This window comes from Argiope bruennichi, chromosome 7 (genome assembly GCF_947563725.1).
Source record: "Argiope bruennichi chromosome 7, qqArgBrue1.1, whole genome shotgun sequence".
NCBI lineage: Eukaryota > Metazoa > Arthropoda > Arachnida > Araneae > Araneidae > Argiope > Argiope bruennichi.
Window position 1 is genome coordinate 52,539,504 of NC_079157.1, and position 27,394 is coordinate 52,566,897.

A 27,394-nucleotide genomic window follows, 5' to 3' on the forward strand; every position below is an offset into this window, starting at 1 on the left:
AATTAATTCTGATGATTAAACCGTGGTCAGATGATGAGATTAATACCTATTGTTAGTTTCAGGATCCCGAGAGTAGCACTTTTTCGGCGCTTGCATTTCGCTAAGGGGTGGTACGCAGAAAGACGAGAGGTTATTGCGTCTTCTAATTCTGCGAATAATCTGAAGTCATCTTATTGCTGACTGTAAACATCGCACCCTTTCATCTCTCCTCTCATCCTTTTTTTTTTTTGACGAAATAAACGTGGAAGGTTTCAGAATCCAGAACGAACAGTATATGTCCCCACCCCACCTTCCAAATTTTGCATCAAAACAGAAAGAGGACATTTGACTCTCCAAGTCCGATTGAATCGGAATACGAATTTGAAATACTAAAATATCCAAACAGAGATTAACCATTAGGTTGTCTTGACTCTGTCTCGATCCGCGAACTTATTCCATTGCTGATGTTTAGTTGAAATAATCCAATTTCATTCATTTTAATGACACATAAGTATTCATTTAGGGCAGGTTTTGCCATTTTTTGTGGATAGACGACGAGTGCGAAAGCTGGTACCTTATCACTAAACTGCCATTCCATGCATAGTGAGGAAATTGAACGTAATAATCCTTGCATGAACAGGCGAATCGTACATCTTCTCGTTTTTTTTTTTAATCCGTAGTTTAGCGGCAGGTCATACTGGCCATATATATATATCCGTTAAATGTATCCATGATATCTGGTAAAACGTAAACTACTGAACAAAATAAGCTGGTTGGTCTTACATTTACGACACATTTTGTTCTATTACGCTATTTACTGAACTATTTGATGGCGAGTCGTTGAATTCGGTTCGAATTCCTATATGGAACTCAGGAGAGCAGTAAATTTTTAAAAAAGAAGGGAACACAATACGAGATTAATAAAACGAAGACGAATACCTAATGCAGATTTACAACAATTATACGAAAGACAATTTAAAAGAGTAATTAAAAGGTAATGAGAAAATGAAAAGTTAATTTTTTTAAATGTTTATTTTCTTGCCTTTTATCGCTACTTGACTGTTTCAGACATACTTGTTTTATATTCGATTGAAAAAACTGCCGAATGATGTTTCGTGTGATATATGTCGTCTTTTATTATTATTTTTAAATATGATAATACTATTACGCCAGCATTCTTTCTCTAAACAGCAACATGAAAGACTTAAAAAATCAACACCTGCTTATGATTCAAAACCGTTAGAACTAGCACTATCAAATTTGGCAGACAATTACTTATTTGTTAGAAGGTAAAAGCTATAAAGGGAAGGGTTTCTTTTTGAAATTCTAATTGAAAATTGATTATAAATTTAAAGCACATTTTTGCATAAATACCTTCTTTTTTACATCAAACTAAAAAAAAATCACTTTTTAAATTTTTTCTTTAGAGAGAGAGAGAGAGAGAGACAGAGAGAAAATTAGATTCTCCTTCGAATAATCAATTAATCTGATGAAAGATGAAAAACTGTTCCTTACTTTATGATGTAAGCTCATCATAAGGAATTGATAAAAAAACAAAATCATACAAATCCAATGCTTTCATCAGAGCAATGTCATACTGATTTTATACAGTTTGTGTGTTTGAAAAACCGAAACAAAGAGCCTTCCTATTCTGAAATTTAATTGGAAGCAAAGCATTTGTTCCAGTTTTTATAATCAGAAGTTAAAAATTTAAATTGTATTGTTTGACATTCGATGTATTCGTTCTGTCAGAAGCCTTGTCAAGCGTCAGAAATCAATTCTGTGTTGGTTCAGGATTAGAGCTGTAGAATAGTTATACTAAAGATGCGAAAAACTCATTCCTCATACTTCTACAAGGTGAACTTTTGACTCAAAACATCAAATTTAAACAAGTACAAAATTCAAATCTTCGGAAAACTGAACGTTCGTAAGTTTCGGTAATTATCGAAAAATGAAAGAGTTTTCATTAAAAATAAATAATAATAACGTAATTCATATTAAAAGTGACAGGTTGAAGCACGAAGGATCAATCTGCTTTTGTACTAGTTAATTTTTTGTCATCGAAATCGTAATAGTGATCGTTTCTATGATAAGCGGAAATATGTTTTTAATTAAGTAATTAATGAATTAAGTTTTAATTATAAATTTAAAAACTATACTAAATTAATTTATAAACTATTTCATAAAATAATCAATATTTTAAATTTAATTATAAAAGTGTTCATGAAAAACATTTTGAATTTTAAATACCTATATTTTAAAAATAGAATTTTGTTAATAGATAAAAGTATATAGAGCGATAATGCTAATTTTCAGTTCTAATTATTTCTATAAATACGGTTTCAAGAATTTTGACACTAAAGCTCTAAGATTAATAAAAAACACCAAAAGTCCAATCATTTGACACCTAAACGTAAAAATTGAATCTTGCACATTCCAATATGTAGATCCGTTCATTGACTGATACGAATATGTATTACATTTTTAAAAACCAATAAATAATTTTTAATTTTTGAAAAATGTTGCCATCTATATGAAGAAATTGATAATAAAAGATTTAATGATCATACACATTTTAATACAGAGATTAAAGTTAAAAGATGGGCAGAGCAAAGCCATATTTTATTATTATATATATATATATATAATTTCCCTTCTTTTTCACATTTATACATACCGTCACACAATTCTTAAATTCTTCCAGACAGAAAATATTTTGCGGCGAAAATGAAAATTCGTGACTTCCATGACCGAAATTGAAATTCAGCATTTCTTTGTGACTTACATGATTCGCAGACACTTTCTGTTTAAGACTGAAGAAATTCAAAAAGAATGTGCGACGGAATTTGACTCATTCGGAGTTGACGGGACTGTAGCAAAAATTCTATTTATTCAAGAACTCGAAAGTAGAACGTAAAACGAGTTCTAAAACTGAGTACGGAACCAGAATAATTATATCCTCTTGATAATATATAAATATTGAGAAAATGAATATTAATACATAAAATGTTATTTTATTATATATATTTAATTAATCACTAATTCATTTTATTATAGAGCTTTAATAAATATATTTTTAAATATTTATGATTATATAAATTATATTTTATACATAGAAGACAAAGCCTCCCCCGGCAGGCATTTTTTGTAAAATTGTGCTTTTTTTTGGAGAAAATATTTCGATACGAATCACGTACTGATTACATCTGAATATTTTTCAATCTTACCTAAATATGAACTGGTCATTTAAATAAAAATATTATGAATGCACTTAATTTAACATGTTATCCGAAACAGTCTGCTACATTATAGTATTCATTTTACAGTTTATGTGTCATTACTTATATTTTTGAGCTTACACTCAGTTTCACCATGGTGAAATCGGGTCCGAAATGGCGCTATATGGCAATGTTACCATAAGAGCATATACAAAAAAAGCTCTACTAGTTATTAAAAAAAAAATGTTTTTTTTTGGTGTGTAAAGTCGTGTTTTTTCAGTAAATTCATTTATAGAGATAAACTTAAGAAGCAAAATTTGATCTAAATATATAACTATAATTTTTAAGCAGAGTCGTGGCCGAAGACAAGGAAGGCACTTTGAATTTTTAATTTCGTTATATTGCATCCTGGGTGGCATGATTTATGAACAAGCAGAAGGGAAGAGCACAACATTAAATGAGGAAAAGCTAATGAAAAATTTATCCTTGTGAATATATACTGTGAGATTTTGATAGGGATTTCATACACATGTCGACCACAGGCAAGGGAATCATAAATATCTTTCAGAGGAATTTGTTTAGGTCAGCAATTTTTTTATCCCTTCACTCGGAGCATTGGGAACCGCTGACGAAAGTATTTTTACAGAGCTTTCTGTTGCATTAATTAAATAGAAAAAGTGGAATGGGATCAGGAAATAAGAGAATATTTTAGAATGAAGTTAATATGTGTTGAATTGAGCTAAAAATTAGGAAATTAATTGTTTAAATTAGATGTAAAAATGTTACACACACACACACACAAATTGCTCGCTTAAAATTATAAGATGAGTATAAAACAGTAATAATCATGATTAAAATGGTGTTGATAATTTAAAAAATAATAATTTTGTCAAATAAATCAGCATTTTGAATACAATTATTGTACACCAAATCTTGGAAATAATTACAATTCACATCTAGCATGTTCACAGATTTAAAAAATAAGCTAGATATTTTTTTTTGGTACAATATTATGCACAGCAGCACAATCCTCGCATGAAGGGATTTTAAGAAGTTATTCACTTTCAATTAATAAGGAAACAGTACATAAGTGTTTAAGCAATGAAAAGAATTCAGAGATATTAACAACTTTTTCAAATCAAAATTAAATTTCAATCTAACAAAATTAAATTTAAATTACAGGCGATATTTTTAATATTATGTTGAAAACAGGAAAATTTGAAATATCCGAACTCCAGGGCAGTTATTTCGGTGATTAAACAGTTAAATACAGTTAATAAGCATTAAATCCCTTTTAACATTAAAATTATGCTATATATTTTTCTTGGTCACTAAAATATTTAAAAATCATAAAGCCAGAGCAAAGAAAATACATTTATCTCACCACAGACGTCACCGGTACTTGGTTTTCAAATATCCTGGCTAATCCAAAATCAGCTACTTTTACAAGTCCAGTATTCGTGATGAGTATGTTTTGAGGCTTTAAATCTCTATGTACAATACGATTGCAATGTAGAAAGTCGATGCTGCTGAGGATCTGGTAAAATATTTCCTAAAAAACAGAAATGAACATTACAAATAGGAAGGATTCAGGAAGATTTAAATACAAAAAATTTCAAAAATGTATATTCACTTTGAGCAATTGACACATAAGGAAATAAAACACACATTGAAGTTTCATAAATTAATTAAAAATATTATATCGGAAACCATTTTTGTCGCCAACCATCGGATAAGTGTACGGCGAGACGTCCAGCAACTTCGGTAACGGATAACTTATTTCACACACATATATATATAATAAAAAAATAATAATAAAAAAAAAAGAATTGCTGTAGTAAAACCATGGCCATACAGTACACAAAGAACAACACTAGAAAAAATCAAGACCGTACGAAAACAACAAAAACCTGATGGTGTCCAGAGTATAGCTAAAGAGCTCATTCTACAGCCAACATTCAAAGAGCATTCTAGTATTTATATAGTTTCCATGACAAGCTATAGAATTTTCTAGAAGAATCTCAGGATATTTAGTTCTAATAGAGATATTGCCATAATTCTAGTATTTCCAGAACTTAGTTTCGTCGCTAAATACGTCATTAAGTTGCCAACTGATCGCCCTAGTTGGGTGTTATTGACTTGACATTCATTAATTATCTGTAAAACTGTTTTAATCATTATGAGATTAATTGTGCAGAAAAGATATTCTAAAAATTCGAACAATATATGGAATATTGTCAGTTATTGGTAAAGTCGAAAAGAGTTTTGATAGCTTATTTTGATGATCATTAGAATTGGGAAATATGATTGTTAGTTTAAAATGCAATAAAATCTAGAAAAGTTTAATGAAATTATGTGGAGCTCGTGTTTGATTATAAAATTCAGAGATATAAGAACCCACATATATAAGAAGTATTTTGAATAGAAAACATTCGATTAATTGTACTTTGCAATTGGTTTTGAATGAATTCAGCGATTGTGTATCTGAATAAAGTTATCCAAATTTTGTTCTCAACATGACACTATTTACAGATTGGATAATCATTGTAAACTAGCTGCTAAAACATGCTGCACAAATAGTTCAAATTATTCTACAAAACAAGCCACTAGATCTAGAGCTTCCAAATTTGGCCCGCAATTACTTTTTAGATTGTTAATACTTACTAAGAAAACATATTTTAAAATTTTAATTAATTATTCATTAACACTGAACGTACTTATTCTTTTAGTTATTGCCTTCAATTATTGCTCCCTTGTGTTGCGATAATATTAATACTTTTTTTGTGTGTGTGTGCACGTAATTACTGTTAAATAAATTTAAGATGAAGATAAAGACGGACGAAACAAGTCTACAATATTATCAAGCTATGATATTATGAATTAAAAATTTGAATCTTCCTTAATTGTTTTTCATTTTACATTAATAAAATACTCTATCCTTTTACATTCTTAAATTCACTTTATTACATTAATACTATATCTATTAATGAATTCAATAGCTCTAAATTAGCTGGCAGTTACCGTTAATGGGAAATTACTAATACTCGTTTGATAGTAGAATATCAGGTGATTTTTTCTTTCTTTTTTAGAAAATTTTGACTGCAAGAGTTTATTTGAATACACTAAAGGAAGGTATCATAACAAACATTCAAAAGATATGCTTAAAGAAGAAACAGGGTAGTTACACTGGATAGTCACTTTCACATTACTATTGCGGAAGGACGGCCAAAACTAAAGAAATTTTGGTGAATAAGGAAATGAAATAAGGTAAAGAGATGTCATTAATCCATCTATAATCTGATTTCTTTTTATGGCTCAAAACTGTAACCTAATGTTGACGCTGAAAATACGTCGAAATCGCTGAAATGATTGCTACCATTGAAAGAGCAATTGCAAAACTGATGTGAAAGGATTTTAGAGTAAAGAATAGATGAGGTAGATTAGAATACATGAGGTAGAAATATGAACTTAATTACAAGAGATAAATTTTTTGCTCATACATCATAAATTTTTATGTCTTTTTATTAACTAGAAAAACTGCATCGGTCCTAATTAAAGATGCACACTGAGAAAAATCGGCCAGCGACAACAGCATGATTTCACGTGGCTGTCTATAAAAAGTTAACCAGATTTCAATGAATAAAAGAATAAGGTGTAGAGATAGCTTTGGAGCCCACTTCTCCGTACTTACAGTATCTCAGTTCTATGCACTTTCCGTGCAAACTATTACTTAATGTTTATAGCTGAAATGAAACTACAGCCCAAGAAGTGATTGTTACTATTACAAGAGCATCTGATATAATTAGTAATGCTTGTTATTATATTGGTCCGTTTTATCAGCATTGTTGCACAGTTGATGGAAAAAAGAATAAGAGACTATACTTTTAGACATTACAACGGCAATAATTCGGATGATGTGGAAGTATTAAATATCACATATGTCAATTACTTCCCAAATTGTTCAAGCATGCATAATCTTTTCTTTTAATACAAGATTAGCTATTTGTAAGCAAGGTGGGATGCTTATATCTTGAATGAACGTCTTAAAATTACCATTATTATTAAAGGCATTATAACAGATAATAAAACTTTAAAAAAAAGAAGCCGACAATAATCTTAAGGATTTTGGATAATTATAGACTACTCTAAACCATATCAAAGCATAACGGCATAGACTGGAAGGTTGCATATTGTTACGAAATTTCCGTTGTTCGTTTGGATAGTGGGAGTTATATGGTGTGAAGAACACTCAATCACCAGGCGGCAGTAGAAAATAAAACAACGACGTTTATTTACACGAAGACACACAGGACAGCACAAAGACGACAACTATATACAGCACAGAAGACTATCTTCAGCCGAGACGTGCAGCAACAACAGCAGCATATAACAAGACAGACAGACAGTAACGCACAGCTTAGTTCAGCACTAGCTTCACTCCGTCGCTGCTCCGCTTATCTCTGGAAGGTCGGTTCCGACTACTCCTCGACTCCACTGGTCCACGACTCAATTCACCACTACCCGGCAGCTGCGGCTGCTTCCTTTTATAGGTCTCAGGAGGCGGGGCTAGAAGCCTCTCAACCAATCAGGAACGTTCGAGGCGTATCTCCGTTCCTACTGGACGGATCGGGAAAATTCTCGATGTTTCGGGTATAATCTATTTTGGCGCCAAAGGAGACAAATTCGTCACCAAGACGCCAAATGGTCGCCAAGCTCTGGGACCTCCCATGGAACCAACTATGCTGGAAAGCAGCATCGCAGATTCGTAACAATATCCAATCCGAAATAGTTTATTCTGTCCAGTCGGACTGAGTAGCAATTAGATGCGGGGATAATTCACATATGAAGTTTCATCACTCCATGAATGATCAAGTAATAATAATGAATGATCGAGACAAATAGGCATAATGTGAAGTTTCACGTTACCCTAATTTTCTCTTGTGGCAGACCAGGTCTCGGGCACTTCTCAAGGTAAGTAGCCAAGTCTTGATCCACATGCTCAAATACGAGGTACAGAATGAGTTGTTGCTCTTCGGCCAGTCGAGGACCATGGCAGATATCCAGCAACCTAGAAAAACGGCAAGAAAAGCATAAATACCAAAGATTTTTAGAAATCTACACAAAATAAATGAGGAGGCAAAAGGAGCAAAATTAGAACTATCACCCGAAACATTAGTTTATTAACAACAAATCTGAACGAATGTAATATAAAAAAACATGGTAAATAATATTTTAAAAAATTGCTATTTAAAAGCAGTTTTTAAAATGTAACTTCTACGTATCTAAAATCGAAATTAAAACTTATTTTATTGAAAACAATCTCAATTCGACGGAAAATATGTTAAGAACTAAGTTTGAAAGCAAAAAGATAGTACAATGAATCATTCAGCTAATACAGACAAAAATAAGCTCATTTAGATAGCAATGACATCGATGGATGAAACGAGTAAAAGCTAATTAAAAAAGTATTGTATTAAAGTTGGGTAATCACATATATAAAATTACATCCCTATCTAGGATTGAAAATAATGACAGAACAATGCATTTCATCAAACTGTAATATATTTTAGCTTATATTTTTACACATAAAGAAGCTTTGGATGTACATGTAGTTATCACATCTAATAAAAGAATCAATTAAGAAATAAAAATGAAAATTTTTAAATGTTTGCTTAGGTTAATTTACAAATAATAATATTATGCAACGTGGAGAAGAATTACTACAACAAATCATTCCGCTAATACTAGTTAAAATTAACTACATATTACCATTTAGATAATAATGCCATCGCAAAGCTGATTTCAACAGTATTATAATAAAACTGGATAACAGGTATATATATATATCTTACATTCCTTTATAAAATTGAAAATAACGCCAGTTGATTGCATTTCACAAATATGCAACATATCTCAGTTTATATTTTTTTAACAGAAAGAATTACTGAATGTATACGCAATTATCTTACAGAACATTTAGTAAAATAATCAGTAAAGAAGTAAAATTGAATGGTTTTAAATGTTTATTTGGAAAATTTAGGAATGTTATATACTAAGCAACACTGAGTGAAATTAAGCTTCGAGAGTTAATTTGCTACAAGGGACGAATTTAGCGTGTAAATGTTTGAGCAGAAAGATTGCGGTTTTCACACAAGATCCTTAAACAGTAATTTTCTTTAGTTTAAAGGATACTTTTTCCTAAGATTTTCCTATGATTTATGAGGGTACTGAAAAGTTTTAGGATGTCAACAACACATAATTGAGCAAGGTCAGAGTTCACGTTATTTTATGGGCCTTACATAAGGGTATTTTTTCCCACAAGTCTCTTTTAAAGAGAAAAGAAAAATCAGCACTTCAAGTAAAATGATGATCAGTAGATACGCTCGATTGGCAAACTGATAATGAATTTTTATTGCTTATACACAATTTTTACATAACGTTCATCAGATGCTGTATATTTATATTTTATCTCTTTAAAGTCTGTATGCCCCATTACATCAGATCTTAGTTAAACTGGAAATAACAGTAATTCAACTGAGATCTCAGAGAAATCAACCAAGTTATTATCATTATTATATATAATACCTTTATTTTAGGCATAAACAAAAATTTCTGTAGCTTTAAAAAACATGATAATACATATAAGCTAGCATCCTAACAGTAAATTGCGTAGTGTAACATGTTTGATGGGGGGAAAAAATCGTTGAAAATGCTCTACAAGACAGACAATAGTTCTAGAATTGCAAAATTTGGTTCAAAGCTACTTCCTGGGCAAAAGGTGCCCATTAAAAAAAGTCTTTTCCAAATTGTAACAATTTCCCTCGATATGAAGCATATTATTGCACAAAACTCATTTCAAAATACAAAATATTAGCTTGCCATTGATGCCAATTTTATTTTTATGGAACTTTTTTTAAACTTTAATAAATTTTTAAATATATTGTTACGGGAAATTTCGCTCTTTGGGAGAGAAAAATCCAACTAATCAATAACAAGCTTTATTTTACAAGAAAATAAGACAAATAACAAAACACAGAGGAAACGTATGCTAAACAACACCGGCAGAAATGCACAAGCAGCAAATCATTATCGCAGCAACAGAACAAACCACACAGAGGGAACATGCTAGAGATCAATCCACCAAAGAGAGATATCTCGACTACTGAATTGAGTTTTTATAGTCGCCTAGACAAGACAAAGGTGCTTCTGTAAGAAATCTTCTATCTATCTTCATTACTAATCAAGATATCACCATAATTCCAATAGTTTCAGGAGCCTTCACTTTGACCTGGCATCCATTAAAATATCTGTAAAATTCTTTACCTTACCATAAAACGAACTACGCAGAGAAGTGACATTCCAAATTCTTAAAAATATTTTTAAGTATATTTTGTAATTATACTTTTCGTTGTTTTATTTTATTTATTTATTATTATTATTGGATTTATACTCACATGCGAATTGAATGGAGTTTTCGCGAGCACATTATCACTTCTTCATAAAAAACAACAAATAAAAAAAAAAGATTAATCAAGCCTAAAACGATGTTTCAGGTTAGAAATTCGAACTTTTTAAATGTATTTTTCATTTGTGATAATCTCTTAACCATAATTACTCCAATTGGCTTTTTTTCCTTTCGTGTATACATAAAAAACCTTTAAAAAGCTTAAAAATAACGTTATTTTGATAATCGATTACTTAAAATTTATATTAATTTCAACAAAAAGTTTCTTATAAGAAAATAATTATTTTCCTGAGATTTCTAAACTTGGATTATTACCAATACAGAGATGACAAGTCAACGTTTTAGTGCCGTGTTCTCAATTTTAGAATGGCACTTTATTTACACAAAAGAATTAATAATGACATATTAAAAGTAAAAAAGATATCTCTGTCCAAATGACGAGTGAGCCTGATTCAATGGCGAGTCGCCGGTCAATTTTTGATGGATTTTGACAGAATCGTTAGTAAAAGTTGGATTTTTTAAAAAAATTCTTATAAAAATTACTTTTCTCATTAACAGCATACTTTTTTTTTCAAAGCCACATATTAAATTTGTTGTATTTCAAACATAATGATATAAATTTCTTGTTGTACTGTCAATAAAAAGATGTGAATTTTCAAGTCAATAATTCAACAGATCAAGGTTATTATGCCTACTTTCCAAACATATTCATTTTCCTCCAATCAGTTAGTTTAATAACGTTAGTCCAAAAATCAATAGCATATAAGGTGCAATAATGGATCTGTAATGTTCATTCTTTTTTAATTTAATAATTGATAGAAAATTATCCCTCAAAAAATTTTCATTTAACATTTCAGACACACATACTATTTTGAAACAAAAAGAAAAACGTATAATTAATAAACCAGTTGTATTTCTATCGTGGTAACAAGAATTGAAGCTAAAATTCTTAAATAGCAAATGAAAAGATAAAGAGAGAGGGGGGGGGAATGGGAACAAAAGTAAACTTTGGAAGTGAGGGGAGAAAAAAAGAGTGACAATAAAAGAGGGAGAGATTTGGTCGCACTCTAAGCTGGATTCATTCCTTTTTGCAGCTCTCTGAACTCCAAGGGAGAGAGGGTTGCGTTGGTCTGGAAATCACTTAATCAGTTGCGTACATTGTAGATTTTCATTGGTTGCAGAATAGATAGCTCCGATCTATGTTTCTTTTGCTTGTCGATTTTCTGTTTTATTTTTTGTTGTTTTTTTAATCGCCCCCCCCCTTTTGTTGTTTATAGAGCTCTTAGAGAAAAAATAAGCAAAGAGCATTGAATTCTCAGAGTGGGAAAGCAAGGAAATTAGATAAAAAAAATGAAATTGTAATTTTAAAAAATAATTTCAGAATGTGGATGAAAGAGACCAGCAAGTACACAAAAGCAGAGGATGTAAACTGAACAATTTTTTAAATCAAACATTGCAAAGTTTTTAAACAGTTCGCAATTTTACAAGAATGATCACTATAAATCTTATAGTATTTAAATAATTACAGAGTTCGTTGAATTTGATACGCTGATTCATTGGAAACCAATTTGTATTGGATATTTACATTGGAATTAGATGAAACAAATACCTACAGAATTTAATTACTGTTCATGTTATGCTTTTTGCACGTTTCTATTGAAAACTCTAGCTAAGATTGTACAAATAACTAAATACCTTAAAATTTACAAAGGTTTAGTAAACCCTAATTTGAAATATAATAACAAAAAGTACAAACAAAGAAATAAAAGGCCTACTGTTCGTCAACGGATTCTGAGACGATCAAATTTCGACGACTTATCTCATTAAGGGGTGAGACAAGGAACGATGAATGCATTTCCGGTATTCCCTTTGACCTTGGATTTCCCCTATTAGACACTAGTAAATGTAAATACCTCCTCCTTTGATCTTTCCTTTCACCCCTATTTTGACGGATTAAACCTATCCTAACGCATGCACAAAAACGCGGAGGGTTTTACAATCCGTTGCTGAAGAGTAAGAAAAGAGCACCTAAGAAATAACAACAAAAAGTACCAAAGAGAGCTTTTTGTTTTGTAGATCTCAGATTGCAAGACAGCTATCTCTATCTATTGAACTTGTAAGTCAAAACATACGAAGAAGTGCTCATTCTCGACAGCTCGAAGGAATTTTGCTAACGTGCTAGGCTCTTTAGGCAACTGGTTTGACCGTAGAGCTTCCAATTTCTGTTAAAGCACACAACAAGAGTAATTTCTAAGCCAATCAGAACTCTACATTCTTATTCTAATTATACAAACTATAAAAGTTCGGGTATTCAGTTATACATAATTTCAAATTTAATCAATGACTCAACTCAATTTGCACGTATTCGAGAAATAAAATAGATATGATCGCGAATATGTGTTTTAATTCTAATCGTGTTTGATAATGCAAGAATAAAATACCTTTTCCACTCAGGAAAAATACTGAAACAATGCTTTTTTTTTTGTCATCCAATAAAGATGAACAAAAAGTTGAATGTTTGAAGGAAAATAAAAAATTTTTTTATTAATCCAGTGTCATAAGAAAACAAAAGGTACACCTTTTAGTGGAGATTTAGTTGGAAAATGTTAGATCGTAAATTTTTTTTCTGAAGTTTTTTCCGGTAGAGTATGAAAGGATGCTTTCTTTCATTTTTTTTTACTCTCTTACAGACGGCTAATCATGTGAATAATTCTTTGGCCACTAAATTGTTAACTAAAAAAATGGACAATAAAAGAAAAATGCATTCTTTTCGTAATTAAGATACTATTCGAGTTTTTTTTTTCCTTCCACTGAACATCCGCAATGATTTAATGGGTTGTTGCCTGCTGTGTTATTTTTTTATCTCTCTTTTTCTTTATTTAATGCCCTTTCTTTGTTTTAAACTTGTTCTATTTGTCACTCCGCTATTCTAGGATCTTCAACACAAGATTTTATTCTGAACAAGCCGCCTTTAATGACCAGCTGCCTAGTCGGGAATAGGTTTGTTTAATTTCAATTACATCTCTTATGCATAACTTGAAATTCATGTTTCCTTCAATAAAATATTTTTAAGCTTTAAATTTAATACTTTTTATTTCAATAATTTCAAACTTAAGATTGACTGTAGTCTGCGTGAACCTCCCTTATGCAGTCGATTTAAATTATATGTTCACTTTTACGATAATACAATTTCACTTTCTGATTCCTCGCGCAAACTACACAATTATTATACAATCCTTTTACTTTAGCTTTCAAAATCCCGTGATTGAATGTTTGGTGAAACAATGGAGGTAGTTAGGGCAGAAATCATATCTATTGTTAAAAGTTATAAAAAAACATTTAAAAAAAATTATCGAAATTCAGGGGAATAAATGTACAACTAAATTAGTACTAGATTAAAAAACAATTTTTAAACTTGGATGATGGAATAATATTTATTTTTGTGTTATAATATTTTCGGCTATTAGAGTGAGAAAAGATAAAGCTTTCACTTTGAAAAATTCCAAATAAAAAAAGAGTCATAAGATGGCCGCGCATGTACACTCACACCCACACACGAATTGCTGGGGACAAAACTAAGAACCCTGGTGTACTCAAAGAATTGTATCAGCAAAAATCAACAGCACACGCAAACCGCAAAAGCATGGTGGTGTCCAGATGACAACACATTCTTTCATTAGAAACCAATTCAAAGATTAAAAAAATAAATTATTATGACGTTTTTTTAATTCTGAAATACACCATCCTAATAAGAAAACAAGATTCGAGTTGTTACGAAAAAATAATGGAGCCAAAAATTCCAGTAGTTTCGTTTGTCACATTGTTTATGTTCACATTTTTTTTACATTGTTCCCTACAGAGACCAAGTGAAAACTCAAACATGAACGTTAAAGCGCTCTTAGGTCCTTCTCGGATATATGTTAGTTAAATTTGGAATAATTTACTCAGAGTTCAGGTTTAGGATGTCTTCTCCAATATCCCTCCTATGTATAGACAAATAATGGGACGTTAAACTAACTAAAATAATAGTAAATTATGGGTAAAGCCATGGATCTATTCCAAAAGTTCTACCATTATCCCGTATAAAATTAAGTTATTTTTTTCCTTTCTTTTATATTTCAATGTTTGAAACATATTTAAGGTATTCCTGATAAATAATTCTCTCTAAAATTTTAGGGGTCACGGTGTCTGATGATAAGCTCTCGAATTTTCGCTTTTGAAAGAAAAATCGACTCTACCGCAGAAAAGCAGTGTGAGCTGATCTGGTGCAATTTAAATCTATAGACTGCATAGGGGGCATATAGAGACTATATCCCCCCCCCTATTGGCAAGGCTTGGAAGTTTGGACAGAGGAGTGTTGAACCAGGTATCGCCTACTCAGCGGACCTCACTTACGAGATCCCTTTTTAAAATGTCTATAGTGTTGCTTTAAAACATGAAGAAGTTTGAAAAATTGTCGAAATAATTCAGCTTTGTTTTTGAATAACTCCCAAGAATTCTTTTTTCATTGTTGCATTGAAACTTCCAAGGAAATTATTTCCGTCTAAAATAATGAAGAAATTGAAAAGTTCCCATATATTATCCTGGACATTACCTCTAACATGCTGAAGTAAGATTCTCAAGGATAACTCGTAAATTATTTATGCTCCACACACGCTTTAAAAAAAACATTGATAGATGTCTAATTTTGGTTTAAAATAACGGCAATTGAAATCATTGTAATATCCTTTCGGGACTAATTAAAACAAGCAAATCTAACTTGCGCTTCAAGACACTTATAGATTAATCAAATCTAACTTGCGCTTCAAGACACTAATAGACTAAGCAAATCTAACTTGCGCTTCAAGACACTAATGGACTAAGCAAATCTAACTTGCGCTTCAAGACACTAATAGACTAAGCAAATCTAACTTGCGCTTCAAGACACTAATAGACTAAGCAAATCTAACTTGCGCTTCAAGAAGGCGAACAGGATGGTTAGTGTTGTATTAGTGAAGGAATCAGACATGGCCATGCTTAAGATGTCTGAAATCCCATCAATTAAGGGGAATTCATATAGATTTCGAAAAAACGAATTCAACAAAACTGTATGCGAGGAAGCAGCAAACAATAATAACGAAACACCGGTGTCTAAAATAAGATTCAATGTTGGAAATAAGAACTGAAAATTCAGAATGAAAACTCGACACAATTCAATAGCTATCCATTTAAATTTTAAAAACTTCAGTAAAACATTAAAAAAAACATATGTTGTTCTTTTAGAATTTTTCAATTTGATTATTGCTATTGATTATTAATTGTATGATCCCTAATCCTTCAGTGATTATCACAATAAGAAAGGCCAGGGACATATTATTTTTGTAAGGAAAAGTTTGGTAGGAGAATTCCTCAGAACTGATTATTAGAAAAAAATAAATCCAACTAATCTTTTTTAATGTAAACTATTCATTGACGAGTTAGAACAGAGATATTTAATTGGACACATTTCTTAACAAAATTCCCATTCAAATTACGATTTATCTCAGCTAATATGACGTCTGGGGATTAAAATATCTTCAAGTTTTTTTTATATATATAGCAAAAGTTCAGAATTTAAAATTTAGATTTCTCTCTTTCACAATTCTTAAAAATTAAATATAGATAACAGTTATGAGCAGTTTATTTATAAGCAAAATTCAGTAGAACCCAGGATAAAAGATGAACTTTCGCGACAGCCTGGAAAGTTCATCAGTCATTTATAGTAGGTTTGGTCAACTTTTATCTAACAGTTTCTGAAAAAAACATTATTCACAATTTTTATCAGGAAATAATTCTAAAAACATATATAACGAATCATGAATTATTTTTGAACATCAAGATTTAAAAAAAAAAAACAAGAAACCGGGACAACCGGCAACCCTACACATAGCTTTAAAAAAAAGAAAGATAAAAGAAGAGAGAATTGAATAGGAATCTGAGATGCCCAGAAAGAACTTATTCAAATAAAAAAAAAATCTTTTTGTTGCCTTTTCTGTATTATTATATCGAGGCAGGTACATTCAGAGTCGCATTCGAATCAAAAGGACAATCATTCTCGAAGGGCAGCACACGGGGAAGAAAGAGGGAAGGGAGAGAAGGGGGTAGACAACACAAGAAGTAGTTTTACCGAAAAACCTGCAGCGCATTCCAGAGATGGTTGTCTTCTTTCTCTTTTCAGTGATTACACAGACATGTAGGCTATTTGGAAATGATGGATTACAAAACAAATCGGAGGAAAAAACGAAGGGGGAAAAAATTTTCGCCGCGGTTTCTTCAAATACAGCTATCAGCCGCCATTCGGACCATTGTTAAGATTTTTTATATATATTTCTCTGTGTCGGACGTGGGCTTTTGAGTCAAAGGATCTCACTTTATGATTCATTCGAATAACTGTGAGTGGGAATTCCGGAATAAGTGTCCCGAAATTGCCAACAATCTCGGCCACATTTTTTTTCCTCTTTTTTATTTTCTGAATTCATTATTTATAAATATCTTCCCAATTGTAAAGTACTATAAAGCATATACTATGCTAGCTGTGATTAAAGAAGTAGTACAGTACATCAATAGTACATGACCCGCTCAGAAAATGCGCATTTCTAGAGCTGGAATATCATCCCCTTTCCACTGTGAAAGCAGTCATGGGTTTCGCATTTTTACAATTTTTGCATTTAATGACAAGTATTAAACTTTTGTATCTTATTGAATGCATAAATATGATTCCGAACATTTTTAATAGATGGCGTTAGTAGTACTACTTGCCTGTAAAGAAACAGAAAATTGTATTTAAAAAGCTTGGCAACAACCTTTAAAAATCAGCGCATGATCTCTGGTAAATATATATCTATTCTCAGGCTGACTTCATATTAGACGGCAATTTTTGTTTGGCGAGGAAGAAATTTCAATTCTAATAAAATGCCATGATAAGTACCTTAGTCTGAATGTCGATTACGCCGAAAAATAATGCACACACTGTTTCAATAAGGCGTATGTGTCGATTTTTTGAAAAGTAACCTCTAACAAAAGAAAAACGAAGAGTTAATAAACCAGCTATATTTTAGTCGAGGTAACAAGAATTGAAAACCAAATTCTTATTTGGCAAACGGAAAGAAAAAGAAGAAAAAAAAAAGGGGGGGGGGTGAAGAGAACAAAGAAGAAAATCAGAAAAAGAGAGTGAGAAACAGCGATCAGTTGGTAGCACTCAAACCTATTTTTTTTTTCTTTTTTCTTTCTCCAGTTTTTATTCTCTAAATTCAAGGGGAGAAAGGGTTGCATTGGTCTCGAAATCAATCAGTTGTGCACCTAGTAGATTACAGGACATAGCTCATATTTGTGTTTTTCTTGCTTGTTGATTTTCTGCCATTTTTAGTTTGTTTTAATCGCTTTTTTTTTTCTCTCTTTTCATTGGCTATAAAACTTTCTGCGAATAAAAGCAGTGAACCCAGTGGATAAAAGCAGAGTTTTTCCAGGGTGTTCTATAACAAAATGTAAACATCTCCTTCTTTCTCTTTCTTCTAACCATATTTGGGTAAACTCAATTGAAATTTCGGCGATTGGTGCACAGGTGCTTGAGGGTTTTAATATCTAAAATAGACACTTGCATCTTTTTGTAGTTTCCTTATGCGTATGAGAAAAATTCCGTATCTACAAGTGTCTATCATCGATCACCACTGACTAGAGAATTATTATGCTATGAGCAGATAACACGTATACGAGATTTTCATTCAAGAGTTCAGTAACCATTGAGCAATTTAGTTTATTTCTAAATTTAAAGCTAAAATTTAATCACTCATAGCTGCCATAATTATCAAGGGCAAAACCTATGTGGGAAAACCTTAATATCTGAAGTGTTCTATAGACTTCGACATGGACAAAACAACAACACATCTTTCATACAAAATGATTCGTCTAATTAGATACAAGAAAAAAATTGGACGCCAAGAGGTTAATTCGAATATGAACAACTCTTACATTACAAATAGAAGTCAGCAACCTTCGCCGATCTTCCTGTTAGAAGGGCGTTCGCTTTCTATTAGGGAGAATGCGAACTTCAATTGCAATTGCTTTTGTTCATGAATGAATATCTTTAATCCAAGGAAGAATGAGATTACTCACGCAGCTGTCCACAAACCACTTATCAATTCAATCTGGAAGGCGGGTGTTCCATCTATAGAATGGAAACAGGGCCGATGATGGATACTCCAGACAGGGCCAGGGCCCTCACCCACTCGGATCGAGGGCAGGGAGGAATGATTGGGGATCATTTCTACCAGAAATAGAACCGGACAACACCCACCGCATCTTCTGTCCGTTGTGGGAGGGGCAACGCCGCCGGTGGACAACCCGTTCCTTTTCTCACGCTTCCCCGTGGGAATGTGGCCATCACTGGGATGACCGACTTCGCTTCAGGAACAATCGGTTGCTTCTCTCGTCTTCTTGGGAGGGAAGGCGAGGTCGAGAGGGATTTCGAGAATCGTTTATAGCCACCCAATGCGCAAAAACATACATGCATGGAGGATTTTCGGTACACAGATGAATACTCGGCATGGATTTCTTGTAATTATTTTAACTGGATCCTTTTATAGCATTATCAAGTTATAAGTGTAATCTATATATAGACATCGTATATTCTGAGAAAATGCATTGAAACATGTGATCTCCTTTCAAATGGTTATTTCATATTGTAAAAATGTATTTAACTTCCAGAGCATTCTCGAGCAGGGTCTGGTGTTAAATATTGAAGCCCGTAAAAACTCTGATATATAATTATCTATATGTAAACAAGTCGTGGTTCAAAAATTCATCGAAATTCTATTTAGTAATCATTAATCAATATGATTATACTCAAATTTATTTTGCAGTGGCGGAGCGATCAGGGAACAAGGGGGGAGGATACAGATGTCCAATTGTTACGAGAATATCCATGGGCACAAAATGTGTTAGCGTAAAATTTTACAATAGAAAGGGCAAAAAGTAATGTCAGACTTTGGCGCCAGTTGCTATTTTGTGGTACGAGCTAAATTAATCAGGAGGAAAAGAAAAGGCGGAAATTCTCTTTTACTTTAAGGGTATGGGAGACATACAAGATTGATTTTTAAAAATCTTGAATTGAACTCACAAGATTAACTAGAGCCAAACAAATAAGATCTAAGCTTGTGTGATCCGAAAAAATATATATAAATTTTCCGGACTTTTCTCTTTACGGTACAATATGATAAAGTGTAGTAAAGTTATATTTTCTGGACCATAATGTTGTTGTTCAGAGTGGCAGTATACAAAATTAATTAAGGCTAAAATTTTGAATTTTGCAAAATATTTAATCCTTTTTATATTACCTCTTTCCCAAATACGTAAAATAACAATTATTATTATTCATATACTTATTTTTTCAGGATTATCAATGCTTTGTTGTTCAATGTTTGTAACCCAGCGAGAATGTATGGGACATATTTGGACGAAGTAATTTCAATACATCATACACTCCAAAGATCTATTCCAGATCTTCTCATGGAATAAACTCGAGAATGGAACAACTCACCGCAAAAATAAATTTATAATTTAATGTTCAAGCTGCCCAGGTGTAGTAAAGACAATAAACATAAATCTATTAACCGTAATAAAATAATAACAGTTTTTCTAGACAATATATTCATCCCTTTTTGTTTCAAGAAACATTTTTCTTGCTTTAAGGACTATTGTGATATACAACATACTGTATTTTTGTTCTTCATATTCTCTGTATTTTAAAAATGCTTTATTATGTCTCACATTTTTTTTTGTGAGTCTTTTCGGTTTAAATTATACAAAATGTCATTATTCTTAAGAAGAAATAGTGTGAAAAGTAGGCGTATATCCTTTTATTATGTGACTAAAGTAAGCAGTTTATCGCAATATAAACCAAGATCTGAAAGTACCATCGTTCTCTTTAAAACGTTATTTCAGAGCAGTTCCTTGAATGACATGTTAAAGAGGTCATTCTATATTTCAGATTAAGATTAGCTTGTGAAATCATTACAAAAACTTCTATTACATAGGTCGGGTCGCAAAATTAGCATTTCCGACCCGACATCACATAGCAAGCAGCGAATTTTGCAAACTTGATTTAAAAGGTCTCACCACCACTTCATCGGACAGAAAAATGTGCTATTCATTGACGATTTCTATTCAAAACGTGGACATGCCTAAGCCCGCCTACTTCATTTGCCCTCTATTATCAGCTCCTTTTGCGCGGCTCACGAGTGTCCACTTTTTGCGCTCGTATCTTCAAAGAGCTCATCCTATTTCGACCGCAATCGGTATTCTGATCTATTTCCCACAAAGCGTGTTCTCACTTTATTATTAATATATATATAATACATTCACGATTTGAGTTGAGAGCGTTCCTCACTTTACGAAAATTATTATTATATATATTGTTTTGTTTTCGTATTTTTTTCATCATACAACAAGGATGAAAAAAAAAATGACCGGCGCTCTTTCCCTTTAATCGCGGTCGTTCTAACATTCAAGGTCAAGGCTTTCGGGCGACAGCAACACCCCGGATGCAACTACTTTTCCTTCCTTTCAAATGTTATTATTTTTTTTTCTTCTCATATAAATATATATATAAATGTGATAATATAATTAGAAGTAATGTACATAATTTACTTATGCCAGAGAATTATACGATTTCTTTCTTCCTTTCTTTTTTTTTTTTTTTTTCAGACTAATCAAGTATTTTGTATTCTATCAAGCAGCTGTTCAACATTAGAATCAGACGGAGGGAAAAAAAAAATAAAAAAAAAATCGAAATCTTTGTAAGTCAGGTTTGAATGATTTTTCGCAATACATATCGTAAGTATTCAGAAATATCCTATTCAGTGTTTAACCCTTTATTTACTAAATTATGTTGCCATCAATTTTTCAACTTCATTTTTGCACTAGTAGTTAAGTTTTCTTGCAGAATAATCCCAGGGAACCCAAGAAAAATATTTTAATTAATAGAAATATCTTAATTAATTTAATTATTAATTAAATATTTTTAATTCCTACTTTTAGCTTATATTAACTTCTTTCTATTTGGGTTACATTCTCCGAGTTCTTTAGAATACCATCAGCAAAAATTGTAATATTATGAAGATATAAGCCAGATTTGAATGGTACTTTTAAGTACCGTCAGTAAATAAAGGGTTAATTATAAGAAAATTATTAAGTTTTTCCAATTAAGGTAAAAATCGGAATATTATATCAATGGGCAATGATTGAACAGAATTACAAAATAAGAGGCGTAACGTCAGCATTAAAAAAAAAAAAAAGCAATGCAGTTAGAGATATTTTTATATAGCTGAAATGCACTGACGTCACAAAAACACACACACCACATAAACATTATTAAATCATATAGTAGAAATTTTTGTATTTAAGCCGAGTAAAAGAAAAAGCATTTCACAATCCCTAATCAGAAGTCACATTATATCTAGTATATATATATATATACTTGAGATTCCAAACTATATTGATTTGTTGTTCTTTCAATGAATCTAAATTTTTTCCCGTTAGTCTTTGTAAAACTTCAATAGGTAAATTATTTATTTGGAATAGACAATGTAAATTAGGTAGGTAAAAATAATAAAACCTTGTAAATTAAATATAAATTTATTGATTTAATAAAAATCGGTGAGATACATAATATGTTTAAATATAATAATTAGCGAGATGGATGAATCTGTTAATTACTAAATATTTTCGAAAATCGTAGGGTAAAATTGTACACTGCTCTCTTTAGTCTACACGATATATTTATTTTATGACAGTTGATATTTCTTATGAAATTTTTATGAACTTATTCTATGAGATAACTTGCGGAAATTATACACTTAATAACATATATCTTGCAACACCTCTGTGAGGAAATCGAGATCCCAGGAAATAGAACCATGCACTTTGAGATCGATCCAACATTAAAGATAATATTAAAACATGTCATTTGTTGCAACATGTATTAATTTAATCCTAAAACACCAAATTATTACTTCAGATGTATACAATTTCTTATGTAAATAACACTACAAGTTAAACAGAATAATTCTATTTTCCTTCACATCAAACGAGGAAAAAATAAATAACAGAGAGTAAACAGAAATTACTTCCCACAGGTAGATATCTATCCGAAATTATTCTAAGAATTACAAATACTTGAGCGAAAAAATAAAGAAAGCGAAATTTTGAGACAACTAATTAGCATCCAGGAAATTCGTTAGTTTCTCACTGACGAACTTCCATATAGAAGAAAAATGAAATAGAAGAAAAAATATCCAACTCAAATAAATAAAAAAAACTACTACACAATTTTTTATTCTATTATTAAAAAAATCTTTACTGTTATATTAAAAGTACAGGAAAAATAAGTATTTTTCTGGATTATGAGGGTGGAGGTATTGAAGAGGAGATGGGAAAAAAAAATTATACATTATGGGATGCACAGACAATATGTGAAATATTGACTATTTTTTACTTGGCCTAAATTTCTTAACTAAAATGCCGTATATCAAATCTGGTTGGTAAAGTATATATCCTTCTTCTTCTTCTTCTTTTTTTTTTTTTTTTTAACTCTTGCATAATCCAACAAGAATCAGAGACGGATTTCCCACTAGATAGAGAGTGGGCCGTAAGCAGGTTGGTCAAAAAAGTTTATTTCCCCAAATGCCAAATAAATAAATCAGTAACAAAACGCAAATTCTATGAATGATAAAATATTACAATAATAAAACCTTACAATAACAATTTATCAGGCATAACTTTTCAGGTTTCATATATCAACAGATTCACTTAGTTATTAAAACACTTACACAATCGAATATTTGTTTCAATAATATTCAGTACAAATTTGGATGCCAGGCAGTCTGAAGTCATAATAGATGAATAATATATATATATATATATATATATATTTACAAAATTAATAAAATTTAATCTAAAATCTAAATAATCATTAACATGTTAAAAATGTGAAATTTAATTGACTCTCTTAAAAAAAATGAAGACCTAATTAATGTGTATTGCCTAAGGCAAGAAAATACCTAAATCCACAAATCATAAGAATAAATAAATGATAAATTGGTGTGATTTTTTTAAAAATTATTTTCCATGGTAAAGCTATAAAGATATATAAAAGCTAAAAGATATATAAAAGAAAGATATATTAAATTTAAAAAATTTACACTATTTCCACTTCACCCCCCCCCCCATTTATTTAAACTCTGCCACAAGAGATCACAAAAAAAAAAAAAAAAAAAATAGATATTGAGATTAAATTAGTGCGAAGTTTGCCAGTAAATGAAAATTACGCGATCGAATCGCTCTCTAAAACACTGAAGTTATTAAATGTATGGAAATGCCAACCAGACTTCCATTGTTAAATTAAAAATCTATTTCAATATTTGAAATAGGTTTTAGTTTCACAATTGAAAATTTTATATTCTACAATGCTTGCTTAAGATATTAGAAATTGGTTGAATAACTCAAACCATGATCAGCTAGCTGAGAAGGTCTTTTGAACTGTAAAGGTTTAACTGATACCTCATTCTCCAGGCTGCCCAGCTAGATTCACTATATACAAAGTAATTTCTTAGGACTTTGAAACAATTATTTTTCCTTTCTTCAAGAGCACGTGTACCAGATTGGATAATTGGAATAAAAGACAGACGAACAAACATTCATCTTTATATACAGAGATATATTATCTAAATATATAAAATTTGTTTATTTGAATAACACTTTTCATATAACCTAAATTAAAATTGATTTATTTTTGCATTAAATAATTTTAAAATATCAAATAAGGTAGGCAGTATTTATATACGTTTTTACTTGTTAGGATACAAATGGGAAGACAAATTATTGTAGCCAAGAGTGATAAAATTGTAACGACGACCCATACTCCAATTATCAGGGACTCCATTACCAGATCGCTGCAGTGCAGTAGAAATATACAGATAAAACGACAGTCTATTAAAAAATTCTACCAATAAATCTATAAAAGATGATCTTAAGCTTCTGGAAAGAATCAGGATAAACAATTTTTCCCCATTTATTAATTTTCTATAATGCAGACTAATTCTTATCTTTTCAGCGTCTGAATATATTTTCAATATCTGAATGAAATCGTATAAACTATACGCCGCCGACAGTTTTTAATTCACGAAATAGGAAAAAGAAAGAAGTCTAAATCTTCAAACATCTGTTCCGCATCACATAAAATCTTATCTATGTTTTAAGCATATCAACAAGTGATGTTTAACTACTAAATATTCAATTGCGACCAGAAAATAAAAACGGAAAAATCTTTTTCCCACGAAAAATTCGCGTAAGAATGCGGAGAAATCCAGCCTATAAATAAACAAGCAGAACAAAGATAATCGTTTTTTCTTTATTCCTTTTTCCTGATGCGGTTGGATAGTTTTGTAACTGTTTCTTCAAACAACCCGCAAGCAATATTTTTTCCTGAGCGAGACAAACAAATAAAATAATAATAATAAAATGATAAATGCCGAAGAGACTGAAGAATATTTCAAAAATTTATGTTCTCACATTAAACTGTGAGATGGGAATGCACATCGCTCATTTATTTAAGGTTTAAATTTAAATCACCGGTGCATTTTTTTTAAAAACCAACAGCATTCTGCAAGACTTTGCAACATGCAGAAGTCTTATTTTTTAGTGATTAATTTCATCATGTAATAATAAAATCGATTATACAATTAGAATATCAATAAAAATAGCTTAAAAATTTTAGTGCCAAAAATATATATTAAAGTTATGAGTAACTGCGCAAATATGCATTCCAACAGTTAAACGAATACAATCTTAGCAATTTTATTCGTTTACTTGTTAATTTCAGCATTCAGTCGAAAATCCGAGATAGAAGTACAATTATTTTACCAAAAATATTAATTGCAAAATTTCATTAATCCAGCTCATTGCGTTTTGGACTTATCGCGATCATATACACAGGAGCAAACGGACATAATTCCGAATTTGGTATATTATTATACGAATCTAAAATATGGCGATTTATCAAATCTTGAGGTCAATTACTTTTGATGATTACAATTCCTTTTTTTTTTTTTTTTTGCTTATTTCATATGCCAGAAAACAAATAGGCGATTTTTGGAAAATAATAGTAAAAAACAAAATTCTATGCTGCTGTAAACAATGATATTTATTTTATAGAATTTATTCAAATATTTGAAAGAAATGGAATTAAAGCTGCAGAAGAAATTTAAAAAAAATGAACACTGTAGTGTAACATTTTCATGTGTTCATTCTTCTACGGCAGGTAATAGAAATGACCTATTAATTTGTTAATAGTTACCAGATCTTGTTAGGGGGATTCCTGGTTCAAGATCCAATTCACCTAAGAACTGCCGTATAAGCGGGCCTGATATTTCCGGCATATATGCTTGGGCAGCACAAGCACAGCACCCTTCACCCTGACCGCAATTCAAAATTATGTTTGTCCGAAAATAACTCCAATTCTATGCTACAAATGTGACGTTACTATTATATTAAACCATAGATCAATATATTTTATTTTAAATCAGAACTGTTACGTTACATTTCAATTAGAGTAATTTGAATCAAGGCCTAAGGGGTTGCTATTTTGATTCCTTAAAAGATCGGTCGTGCACAAAGACCTGGTATACGCTAGATTTGCCGAACGTCAAACGCCGTCCTATTGCTGTAGTGCAAATGTTTGGTGAGGAAAATATCGGTCCAAATTTTTAACGTTGATGTATTTTATTTTCAAAACATCCTACCAGATGGAGCCACAACCAAGAAGGAAAATTTTTATAATTAATGATTAACTAATCAATAAGTTCTGATAAGCAGCAAAATAATGCATTGTCATTAAGAACGCACAAGTGTACAAAATTTTAATGAACATAAAAAATTCGATTCCAATATTTCATCTTTTTCAAATTAAGGAAGATAAATTATTTATATCGATCAATTTAATATATTCAATAAAATGTATGTAAAAAAAAATATTTGAATCGAAAGCAACTTTTAATTTAGTTCGAATGGCAAACTTAATACATAACTTGCTAGAAATTTAATAGTTAGATCCAAAAAAGGCAAAATGTTTATTTACAAACAATATCACAAAATTGATTTGAGACAAGGCTATTTTTAAATTTTATCAGTTTGTGTTCCAAGTTTCTTTCCAAAGTTGATCAAGATCCAGAAATAATGAAATAAATAATAATAATAATAAAACCGTCTTTCTTTAATGATGTATAAAAATGAAATCTAACAAATAATTATTCAATAATTGTGGTAACAAAAGGTATTGAAAAATGTAAAGAGAGATGGTTTGAAAGTTTTCACGACGCCCAACACAACATATGCCGGCAACTTGAGATTTAAAAAGTCTTCTTTTAGACTAAACAAAAGGTTTCAGAATATTACATTTTTTTATTATCCATTTTCATTTTATCAACAACATTTTTTTTATTTTATTTTGCGGCAATTTTGTTTGATAATAAAGGCTACTATCATCCAAATGCAAGGTGCAGCAAGCCTCATTATCAGTGTTCAGTTGAAGTACGATAATATTTGGATTACAGGTACATTTCATTCAAGTAATCGGCTGAACTCTTCGAGTAAAAGTGACATAGTTGCTTGAGAGATAACGAAAGAATTTGAAACCGAGTCTTTTTTCAGATAACAAGAGCTA

General features: G+C 31.0%; 1 protein-coding gene across 4 annotated transcripts in view; it reads right to left on the bottom strand.

Annotated features, from left to right (window-relative positions):
- The window catches only part of LOC129976007 (cyclin-dependent kinase 6-like), a 247,565-nt gene that overhangs the window by 16,972 nt on the left and 203,199 nt on the right, over positions 1–27,394 (bottom strand). For all 4 annotated transcript variants that reach the window (XM_056089338.1, XM_056089336.1, XM_056089337.1 and 1 more), the window contains 2 exons: positions 8,124–8,265; positions 4,582–4,749 (listed from right to left, as the gene is read on the bottom strand). In XM_056089338.1, the coding sequence (XP_055945313.1) occupies positions 4,582–4,749; positions 8,124–8,265 (310 nt within the window). The remainder of the gene's footprint in view (positions 1–4,581; positions 4,750–8,123; positions 8,266–27,394) is intronic.